This window comes from Corythoichthys intestinalis, chromosome 12, assembly GCF_030265065.1.
Source record: "Corythoichthys intestinalis isolate RoL2023-P3 chromosome 12, ASM3026506v1, whole genome shotgun sequence".
Taxonomy (NCBI): domain Eukaryota; kingdom Metazoa; phylum Chordata; class Actinopteri; order Syngnathiformes; family Syngnathidae; genus Corythoichthys; species Corythoichthys intestinalis.
Window position 1 is genome coordinate 22,910,372 of NC_080406.1, and position 11,819 is coordinate 22,922,190.

Genomic DNA, 11,819 nt, shown 5'->3' on the forward strand with positions numbered 1-11,819 from the left:
GTGAAAGTTGTCAATATTAACATAGAACATGTCAACTGTTATTATATACTACAATATTTTGTGTGGCCACTATTATCCAGAACTGCCTTTACTCTCCTGGGCATGGAGTTGACCAGAGCCTCACAGGTTGCCACTGGAATGCTCTTCCACTCCTCCATGACGAAGTTGCGGAGATGCCAGATATTTGAGACTTTGCGCACCTCCAATTTCCGCTTGAGGATCCCCAAAGATGTTCGATTGGGTTCAAGTCTGGAGACATGCTTGGCCAGTCTATCACCTTTACCCTCAGCCTCTTCAGTAAAGCAGTGGTCATCTTGAAGGTGTGTTTGGGGTCATTGTCATGCTGGAACACTGCCCTGCGACCCAGTTTTTGGAGGGAGGGGATCATGCTCTTCTGCAGTATTTTACAGTACATGTTGGAATTCATGTTTCCCTCAACGGAATTTAACTCTCCAACACCTGCAGCACTCATGCAGACCCAGACCATGACATTCTCACCACCATGCTTGACTGTAGGCATGACACACTTATCTTTGTACTCCTCACCTTGTCGCTACCACACATGCTTGAGACCATCGAAACCAAACAAATTAATATTTGTCTCATCAGACCATAGGACATGGTTCCAGTAATCCATGTGCTTTGCTGACATGTCTTCAGCAAACTGTTTGCGGGCTTTTTTGTGTAACGTCTTCAGACGAGGCTTCCTCCTGGGGTGACAGCCATGCAAACGAATTTGATGTAGAGTGCGGCGTATGGTCTGAGCACTAACAGGCTGACCCCCCACCTCCTAAATCTCTGCAGCAATGCTGACAGCAGTCCTGCGACGATCTTTCAAATAAAGCATTTGGACGTAGCCATCAGTGCGCTCAGCTTCTTTGGACGACCAACACGAGGCCTGTTCTGAGTGGACTCTGCTCTTTTAAAACGCTGGATGATCTTAGCCACTGTGCTGCAGCTCAGTTTCACGGTGTTGGCAATCTTCTTGTAGCCTTGGCCATCTTCATGTAGCGCAACAATACGTCTTTTAAGATCCTCAGAGAGTTCTTTGCCATGGTGTCATGTTGGAACTTTCAGTGACCAGTATGAGAGAGTGTGAGAGCTGCACTACAAATTCAAACACCCCTGCTCCCTATGCACACCTGGACCTATAAACACTAATGAGTCACATGACATTTTGGAGGGAAAATGACGAGCAGTACTGAATTTGGACATTTAGGGATGTAGTTTCTAGGGGTGTACTCACTTTTCTTGCCAGGGGTTTAGCTATTAATGGCTATATTTAGAGTTATTTTGAGGGGAAAATAAATTGGCTCTGTTATATAAGCTGCACACAGACTACTTTTCATTGTGTCAAAGTGTCATTTTGTCAGTGTTGTCCCATGAGAAGATATACTTAAATATCTGCAGAAATGCGAGGGGTGTACTCACTTTTGTGATACACTGTACCCTTTGTTGGTAGTGACAGAGATAAAAGTTTTTCTGTCTTCACCGGGTTTCACACACTGGTATTTTGGTCCATTCCTCCATGCAGATCTCCTCTAGATCAGTGATGTTTTGCTCGGTAACAGAGACTTTCAACTCCCGTCAAAGAATTTCTATGGGGTTCAGGCCACTCAAGGACCTTCAAATGCTTCTTAAAAAACACTCTTTATAGGAAACCAGAAAAGGAGAAAACCTGTCTTCCTCAAATTACTTTTTTCTTTTGTAAAGGGCAAGGATTGGATTTGCCGAGCGACTTGTCTTCGTTATATCGCTGCCTGGCATTTATCATGCTTTAGTTCTATATTAGCCTTATGTCAGATGCTTGTTTTGCTTAATCCATTTAGACCATCGATGAGGATGGCCAGCTCAGCACCTCTGAGGGCAGCACGGTGGACTTGGGGGAAAAAGATGGTGACTCTATAGACCTTGAATTGGAGGAATCAATGGAACCTGACAACTGCTTTCCTAACGGTGAGTATCAGTTCAAACATAACTGGCGGTTGAGCTCTGCTGTCAGTTAAAACCATGCTTTATATTTGTTCCTGTGCAGACTGTGTACAGAGATTCAAGTGCTGCCAAGTAAATGTTGAGGTGGGCTGGTGGAAAGTATGGTGGACCATAAGAAAGACCTGTTTCCGAATAGTGGAGCACAACTGGTTCGAAAGCTTCATTATCTTCATGATCCTGCTAAGTAGTGGTGCTCTAGTGAGTTTCTTACTGCTTGACATTGCAAAATCTTGTTAAGTGTAATTATGAGAAACACAAAACACAAACATTGCTGTAAAGGACATCAACAGATTTCATTATGACTACAATGTGTCATCCTGGCTGTTTTGTTCACAACTAGGCTTTTGAAGATGTCTACATCGAAACCAGGAAGAGCATTAAAGCAATGTTGGAGTATGCAGACAAAATGTTCACCTACATCTTCATCTTAGAAATGTTACTCAAGTGGGTTGCATATGGCTACACCAAATATTTCACAAATGCCTGGTGTTGGCTTGACTTCGTCATTGTTGCAGTAAGTGTTGAAGACCTTTTACATTTGTAGACCTTTATATTCATCGAATTGCATACATAAACATACATTTTCCTATATCCTCCATGTAGGATGTTTTCCTCCATCCTATTTTCCTACAATCCAAATAATTTTTATTTAAATAACAAAGTTGAAACAAAGTGGGAAAAAAAGAGTTAAGATAAAAATTACGCTAAAAAAAAAAAAAAAAAAATTTTAAAGGGATGTCTAACAAATGGGGGGCAACCGAACAAGCTCTATTCCATTGGGGTGAAGGAGCTGGTCAACTGACCTGAGGCGCAAGGCATGGACATTTAAAAATTCAAAAATGAATAAAAGAACTTTACGATGAACTCTAAAGTGCAGAGGAAGTGAGTGGACGGAGGCCAGAATCCGACTAATGTGCTCCCTCCATCGTGTTCCAATTAATAGGCAAGCACTTGCATTTTCAGCCAAATGGAGACTTTTGAGGTAGGATTGGTGTCTTCTCGTGGATGAACCAGTTTTGAAAACAAATTATTCAAACTTAATTTGTTTTGTTAAAGAACCTGCAAAAGTTTATGTACCGCATACAGTACATTATCTATGTAAAGACTGATAAACAACTGGAATATAACTGGTGGTTGTATTCATCACTACGAGATATATTTGGAAAATTTAACAAGAGTTGACAAAAGTGAAAGATTGAAATTCCTACAGCTGTAGTCCTACAGAGCTGCACATTAAAGCATGTACAGTGTGAATATTCCATTGCTAAATGAACACATTTTCTTTCAGCATTTTATGAACTCCTGCCGTTCACCATATTTAAAGAAAATGCCATGAATATATTCACGTTGCTGCTCTTTTGTGTTCCAGGTTTCACTGGTGAGTCTGGTAGCCAACGCTATGGGATATGCTGAACTTGGAGCCATCAAGTCTTTGAGAACCCTGCGGGCTTTGAGGCCCTTGAGAGCCCTTTCCAGGTTTGAGGGCATGAGGGTGAGTCTTTGGACAACTCACACCACCTCCATATTGTATAACCAGTGTTGTCACTAACGCGTTACTAAGTAACGCCTTACTGTAATATAATTTCTTTCTTTCACTAACGAGCAATCTAGCACATTCTTTTTTCCAAACCAGTAATCTTAGTGCCTGCGTGTCACTGTTTCGTTATTGCCTCATAATGTATGGAGAACAGTGTTGTTAATAACGGCGTGAGAATATAACGGCATTATTTTTTTCAGCAGTGAGTAATCTAATTAATTACTTTTCTCATCTTGGCAACGCCCGTTACTGAGGCAGGAAAGGCGTGTGTTACTATGCGTTACTATGTTGGTTGAATGACGAAAGAAAAGTTTGAGAGAGACGGACTCATGGAGACGAGAGAGCAGCGCAGGAATGGTGAGGAGGCAAGGGAGTTGTGACGCCGTTGCAAACGCGATGCTAGGTAGCTCCAGTGGGTTGCTCCAATAATACCTGACTGTAGCCGATAGCCTATAAACTACGCCCACATGATGCTACGGTAGATATCACATACACTCACCGGCACATTTATTAGGTACACCTGTACAACTGCTCGTTAACACTTAATTTCTAATCAGCCAATCACATGGCGGCAACTCAGTGCATTTAGGCATGTAGACATGGTTTAAGACAATCTCCTGCTGTTCAAACCGAGCATCAGTATGGGGAAGAAAGGTGATTTGAGTGACTTTGAACATTGCATGGTTGTTGGTACCAGAAGGGCTGGTCTGAGTATTTGAGAAACTGCTGACTTACTGGGATTTCCACGCACAACCATCTCTAGGGATTACAGAGAATGGTCCGAAAAAGAAAAAATATCCAGTGAGCGGCAGTTCTGTGGGCGGAAATGCCTTGTTGATGCCAGAGGTCAGAGGAGAATGGCCAGACTGGTTTGAGCTGATAGAAAGGCAACGGTGACTCAAATAACCACCTGTTACAACCAAGGTAGGCAGAAGAGCATCTCTGAACGCACAGTACGTCGAACTTTGAGGCAGATAGGCTACAGCAGCAGAAGACCACGCCGGGTGCCACTCCTTTCAGCTAAGAACTACTATTTGCACAAGCTCATCGAAATTGGACAATAGAAGATTGGAAAAACGTTGCCTGGTCTGAAGAGTCTTGATTTCTGCTGCGACATTCGGATGGTAGGGTCAGAATTTGGCGTCAACAACATGAAAGAATGGATCCATCCTGCCTTGCATCAACGGTTCAGGCTGGTGGTGGTGGTGTAATGGTGTGAGGAATATTTTCTTGGCACTCTTTAGGCCCCTTGGTACCAATTGAGCATTGTTGGAACGCCACAGCCTACCTGAGTATTGTTGCTGACCATCTCCATCCCTTTATGACCACAATGTACCCAAATTCTGATGGCTACTTTCAGCAGGATAATGCGCCATGTCATGTCATGAACATGACAATGAGTTCACTGTACTCAAATCGCCTCCAGAGTCACCAGATCTCAATCCAATAGAGCATCTTTGGGATGTGGTGGAACGGGAGATTTGCATCATGGATGTGCAGCTGACAAATCTGCACCAACTGTGTGATGCCATCATGTCAATATGGACCAAACTCTCTGAGGAATGCTTACAGCACCTTGTTGAATCTATGCCACGAAGAATTAAGGCAGTTCTGAAGGAAAAAGGGGGTCCAACCCGTTACTAGCATGGTGTACCTAATAAAGTGGCCGGTGAGTGTATATATAGAACTAGATGCAAATGACACGGCGGCATTAGCAACATGTATCAAGAAGCGTTAGTAAACAACCGCAATCTTAAAGCAGTAGACTTCTCAGGAAGGCTCTGTTGTAGAGAACCTTCCTGGCGAACCTAAGTTACTTTTTATATAAAATGGTCCTAAATCGGCAAAATCTTGACTTTAATCTATATTTCAACGATGAAACAGTTTTAAAGGGCAACAAAAGTCAGAAGTTTAGACTATTTACGTTGTAAATTCTCACTGAAGATATCAAAACTATGAATGAACATGTGGAATTATGTACTTGGCAAAAAAAGGGAAATAACTGAAAACAGGTTTTATATTCTACTTCCTTCAAAGTACCCACCCTTTGCTCTTATTACTTTTTTGAACGCTTTTGGCACTCTCTCAATGAGCTTCAAGATGCAGACACCTAAAAAGGTTTTCATTTCACAGGTATGCCTTATCAGGGTTAATAAGTGGAATTTGTTGTGTTTTCAATGGGGTTGGGACCATCATTTGTATTGGATTGAATGAGGTGTGTCCAAACGTTTGGCCTGTACTGTGTAGATATATACATCTTGACACTGTTCGTGTTCAATCCTTGGTTCAAGCTCAGTTGTTCTTTGGTTTTTTAAAAATTTAGGTTTAAAGAAATCCTAAATATCCATGTTGCTTCTTCAGCTGTAGTTTTGGCCAAGCAAAGCAAATGAATTTGAAGAATTCTTATTCATTTCGTTCATTTTTGTTGTCTGTTTCATTGCTTTACAACTTTTATAGACAACATTTTAACGGCTAGGTCTTTATTTTAAAGGGGAAGTTCTGAATTTTTGACATTAGGCCTCATCTTGAAGTTAGCGGGGTTTAATTAGTCATTGGAGTTGATTTGAACAAATTCCGTGCAGTTTGTCAGTTATTTTTTAGTTTCAGGGCTCTGGAGTGGCTAAGCTAGTGTGAGTCAATGGTGTTTGAAATCAACTCCATTGACTAATTAAACCCCCGCGAACTCGAAGATTAAGCCTTATGTGAAAAATTCAATTACATGCGATGGCATTTTTCTTTTGCCATTCTTATGTTGAGGGAGCAAAGGGGGAAAAATGGTAAACAGTAACTGATCAATTACTTTAAAAGTAACTTACAGTAAAGTAACTACAGTAGATTACTTTTTTGAGGCGTAATCAGTAATTAAATTACTGTTTCAAGTAATCTGTGACAACACTGTGTATAACTTACCGTGGGGCAAATAAGTATTTAGTCAACCACTAATTGTGCAAGTTCTCCCACTTGAAAATATTAGAGAGGCCTGTAATTGTCAACATGGGTAAACCCCAACCATGAGAGACAGAATGTGGAAATCGAACAAACAAAAACACAAAAATAACATTGTTTGATTTTTAAAGAATTTATTTGCAAATAATGGTGGAAAATAAGTATTTGGTCAATACCAAAAGTTCATTCTCAATACTTTGTTATGTACCCTTTGTTGGCAATTACGGAGGCCAAACGTTTTCTGTAACTCTTCACAAACTTTTCACACACTGTTGCTGGTATTTTGGCCCATTCCTCCATGCAGATCTCCTCTAGAGCAGTGATGTTTTGGGGCAGTTGTTGGGCATCACGGGCTTTCAACTCCCTCCACAGATTTTCTATGGAGTTGAGCTCTGGACCAGGACCTTGAAATGCTTCTTACGAAGCCACTCCTTTGTTGCCCTAGCTGTGTGTTTGAGATCATTGTCATGCTGAAAGACCCAGCCATTCATTCTTTCCTTTAGACAGATCAGCTGTCCTGGTCCCTTTGCAGAAAAACAGCCCCAAAGCATGATGTTTCCACCCACTTGCTTCACAGTGGGTATGGTGTTCTTCAGATGCAACTCAGTATTCTTTCGCCCCCAAACACGAGAACCTGTATTTCTACCAAAAAGTTTTATTTTGGTTTCATCTGACCATAACACATTCTCCCAGCCCTCTTCTGGGTCATCCAAATGCTCTCTAGTGAACCGCAGATGGGCCTGGACGTGTACTTTCTTCAGCAGGGGGACACGTCTGGCAGTGCAGGACTTGAGTCCCTGGCGGCGCATTGTGTTACTGATAGTAAGTAGCCTTTGTTACTGTGGTCCCAGCTCTCTGTAGGTCATTCACTAGGCCCCCCCGAGTGGTTCTTGGATTTTTGCTCACCGTTCTTGTTATCATTTTGATGCCACGGGGTGAGATCTTGCATGGAGCCCCAGATCTAGGGAGATTATCTGTGGTCTTGTATGTCTTCCATTTTCTAATAATTGCTCCCAAAGTTGATTTCTTTACACCAAGCGTTTTACCTATTGCATATTCAGTCTTCCCAGCCTGTTGCAGGTCTACAATTTTGTCTTTGGTGTCCTTCGACAGCTCTTTGGTCTTGGCCATTGTGGAGTTTGGAGTGTGACTGACTGAGGTCGTGGACAGGTGTCTTTTATACCAATAATGAGTTAAAACAGGTGCCATTAATACAGGTAACGAGTGGAGCCTCGTTAGACCTCGTTAAGCCCAAATACTTATTTTCCACTCTAATTTGGAAAGAAATTCTTTAAAAATCAAACAATGTGATTTTCAGTTTCCCCCCCCACATTCTGTCTCTCATGGTTGATGTTTACAAATGTTGACAATTACAGGCCTCTCTAATCTTTTCAAGTAGGAGAACTTGCACAATTGGTGGTTGACTAAATACTTATTTGCCCCACTGTATATCAACTGCTACTCGAAGAAGTCTACAAGATTATTCTGCCTCTTTACTGATTCCGTTATATTTGTCATTCTCGTTTTGGTGTTCTAAAGGTGGTTGTCAATGCTCTGTTGGGTGCAATTCCCTCCATCTTCAATGTGCTGCTTGTGTGCCTGATCTTCTGGCTCATCTTCAGCATCATGGGTGTGAACTTATTTGCCGGAAAGTACTATCGCTGCGTCAACAGAACATCAGATGAAAGGTTCCTACCGAGCACAGTGCCAAACATGACCTACTGTTTGAACATGGGAAAGAATGAGTCTCGTTGGAAGAATTTTAAAGTCAACTTTGATAATGTTGGACTGGGTTACCTTGCACTGCTGCAAGTGGTGAGTTGTAATTACTAAATAACCTTCTTATTATAATGATTTCATCTAAACTGTTAATCTGAAAAATGCACACAGGCTACATTCAAGGGCTGGATGGACATAATGTATGCTGCCGTAGATTCCCCAAGCAAGGTGATAACACTTTACATGCTATCTTTTACAATATTTATAAAATAAAATTTTTCCCCTAAATATATTATTCAGAAACCCAAATATAACAATAAAGTTTCTGTCTTGTATTCTAGCTTGAGGATCAACCAGCATATGAGATCAACCTGAAGATGTATCTGTATTTTGTTGTTTTCATCATATTCGGCGCCTTCTTCACCCTCAATCTCTTCATTGGTGTAATAATTGACAATTTTAATCAACAGAAGAGAAAGATAAGTATTTTCTTTATTAACCAATTATGTGTATTAGTGCTGTGAATTATTAATCTATTGTGGAACCCCTACGTACAAACACATTCAATCCAGAACACTTGTTAATTTCATTTTTTTTAAAAATTCAAATTGAGGATCATTTTTTAAATTGAGTTACGTGTCAAATGGTCAACATTAAACTTTGTCACATTAACCTAAAATTAGCTGTGATATGTGGAGACACTTATTGCTGGAAGGTGTATTCTTCTTCTTCTAAAAAGTATGTCTGTATCACTACAGATGTTCTGGTATAAGATATTTTTAAGTACAGTCATTATGAGTTTTGCAGTGATTTAACATACCTTCGCATCCCATCTATACTTTGGAGGCCAAGACATCTTCATGACTGAAGAACAGAAGAAATATTACAACGCCATGAAGAAGCTGGGCTCAAAGAAGCCACAAAAACCCATTCCCAGACCTTCAGTATGTAACTTTACCGTCTGCTTTTCTTTGTATTCAAGATCACTTTTATTCCATTTTTGTGTTTCCTATTTTAGAACAAGATTCAAGCTTACATATTTGACATTACTATGAAGCAAGCATTTGATGTTGTGATCATGGTTCTAATATGGCTTAACATGGTTGCCATGATGGTGGAAACTGATGAACAGTCAGAAAAAAAGAAAGAAATTCTCAGCTGGATCAACGGGATCTTCATTTGCGTCTTTACGGGCGAGTGTTTGTTAAAGATGATCGCACTCCGGCAGTACTTTTTCACAAATGGTTGGAATGTGTTTGATTTCATCGTCGTCGTTCTCTCAATTATAGGTACGATCCCTTTGCATTGTGGACTACCAATGGTAACTTGTCAACTTGCTGTTGTGCTCAGCTAACAAATGTTTTCTTTCTTATTCAGGTATGTCTCTTTCGGAGCTGATTGAGAAATATTTTGTGTCACCTACTTTGTTCAGAGTCATCCGCCTGGCTCGAATCGGACGAGTCCTCCGCCTTATTAAAAGTGCCAAAGGAATCCGTACCCTCTTGTTTGCCTTGATGATGTCACTGCCTGCCTTGTTCAACATTGGTCTCTTGCTCTTTTTGGTGATGTTTATCTATGCCATTTTCGGAATGTCAAACTTTGCTTATGTGAAGAAGGAATCGGGCATCGATGACCTTTTCAATTTTGAGACGTTCGGCAACAGCATGATCTGCCTGTTTCAGATCACCACCTCTGCCGGGTGGGACGGCCTGCTGGCTCCTATTCTTAACAAATACGAAGACGACTGCGACAAAGATTTTGAGCACCCTGGCAGTGCTGTCAAAGGAGATTGTGGTTCTCCTTCTGTGGGCATTGCTTTCTTTGTGAGCTACATAATCATTTGCTTCCTTATTGTGATAAATATGTACATTGCTGTCATCCTGGAAAACTTTGGTGTAGCCACTGAGGAGAGTGCTGACCCACTCAGTGAGGATGATTTTGAAATGTTTTATGAGGTTTGGGAAAAGTTTGATCCAAAAGCAACCCAGTTTATGGAGTACAACAAGCTTTCTGAATTTGCCGATGCCTTGGATCCACCGTTGCGCATAGCCAAGCCCAACAGGATCGAACTGATCTCTATGGATCTTCCTTTGGTGAGTGGCGAACGCATCCACTGCCTGGACATACTCTTCGCTTTCACAAAACGGGTTCTTGGTGAGGGTGGGGAGATGGACATATTAAGGGCACAAATGGAAGAGAGATTCATGGCTTCCAACCCTTCCAAATTGTCTTACGAGCCCATCACGACCACCCTTCGCCGCAGACAGGAGGACACATCGGCTGTGATCATCCAGAGGGCATTCAGAGAGCTTTTGAAGAGACAAGCTATTGAAAGAACCTTGGAAGAAGCCAAAGATAATGTTCCAAAAGATGAAAAGCCAGTTGATAAAGAAGCTCCATTCATGGATAAACTTAATGAAGTGTCTGGATCAGACATAAAAGAGCCTTCAACCTATCAACCGTCTGAAAATGACAATGCTGAACAGGATGCCACAGGTAAAGACAACACTGAGCATGATTAATAAGAATGTCGAGATGCCTCAAAGACAATGTAAGTAATGACAAACTATTTCGTGGCATTGGACTCCTTCACAGGGTATGGTTATCTATGCCAAACTGTCTTTAGCGCCTGAGCCTAAAGGTTGGTGCCTAAAATGGAAGCATGTCTCATTCAGAAGCAGTGAAACATTTTATAGGAGCGTCACTAGAGCAGATGGGCAACATTGTCAAGTGTTCGAAAGGAGACCACAGTTTATGCTTTACTTTCTATTGCAGCTAGCTTTGCTATAGTGTCTTGGATTTTACCTATATCACTGAATTGCCTACTTATTTTAAAAGCATTGTTGTGATGTCATTTCTTTTTTAATCCACAATTGCCTTTTCATACACTTTTCTTTTTACATTTGAAATATGTGCTTTGTTCAGGGGAAACAATTGCTTTTATGCTAGCTGTGTCTAGAATACTTGAAAATTTCAATGGACAATGTCAGACCTGCTGCACCTAAGTGTGGATACACATGAATGTTTTTCCCCCCCAGAATTAAGCATGAAAGTGCATTTGTCATGGAGTATAAATTTATAAGCTGCTCCTTAGTCATGACATGGGTCTTTTTGTAAGCACGGTGGGACCTCCAAAGTTGAAGACAATCCATTCTGTCACGTTGATTGACATCCAAGTCAACATGATTCTATAACATCTAATATAAGGTGAAAGCAACTGTTTTTAAATCTCACTTTGCAAATTTTAAGTTGTACAACTTGAAGCATCAGTCAATTTGGGATGTTCCCCTACGTTTACATAGATGCATGTAAACAGAAACACCCCCTCAATCCAGTGTTTGTCGACATTTATTGTTTTATTGTTATTACTGTGTTATTGTTATTACTGTGTTACTGCAGAGATTTTATATTTAAAAAAAAAAAAAAAAACTCTATTGGCAGCCTATAAACCGCTGGTATAAGTACAGAAGATTCGTAAAGATTTAAATTAAATGAATCTTTATCTGTCCAAATAACTGATATTAGATGTGGGGAACCTGTTGAGCTCAGTGGTTGGGAATCACTGCCTTGGTTATGTGTTAAAACAAGACCATGTCTTGGCCTGTCAAGTGTCAGATCAGTCACA

The 11,819-nt window shown here is 40.8% G+C and overlaps 1 protein-coding gene across 1 annotated transcript in view; it reads left to right on the top strand.

Moving 5' to 3' along the window:
• scn1laa (sodium channel, voltage-gated, type I-like, alpha) overlaps positions 1-11,589 on the top strand; it is a 61,322-nt gene extending 49,733 nt beyond the window's left edge. Inside the window, exons 19-28 of the mRNA XM_057853314.1 lie at positions 1,830-1,956; positions 2,036-2,190; positions 2,333-2,506; positions 3,362-3,484; positions 8,015-8,290; positions 8,366-8,422; positions 8,536-8,673; positions 9,034-9,138; positions 9,213-9,483; positions 9,572-11,589. Coding sequence (XP_057709297.1) covers positions 1,830-1,956; positions 2,036-2,190; positions 2,333-2,506; positions 3,362-3,484; positions 8,015-8,290; positions 8,366-8,422; positions 8,536-8,673; positions 9,034-9,138; positions 9,213-9,483; positions 9,572-10,716 — 2,571 coding nt within the window. The 3' untranslated portion in view covers positions 10,717-11,589. The remainder of the gene's footprint in view (positions 1-1,829; positions 1,957-2,035; positions 2,191-2,332; positions 2,507-3,361; positions 3,485-8,014; positions 8,291-8,365; positions 8,423-8,535; positions 8,674-9,033; positions 9,139-9,212; positions 9,484-9,571) is intronic.
• The last annotated feature ends 230 nt before the right edge of the window (positions 11,590-11,819 follow it).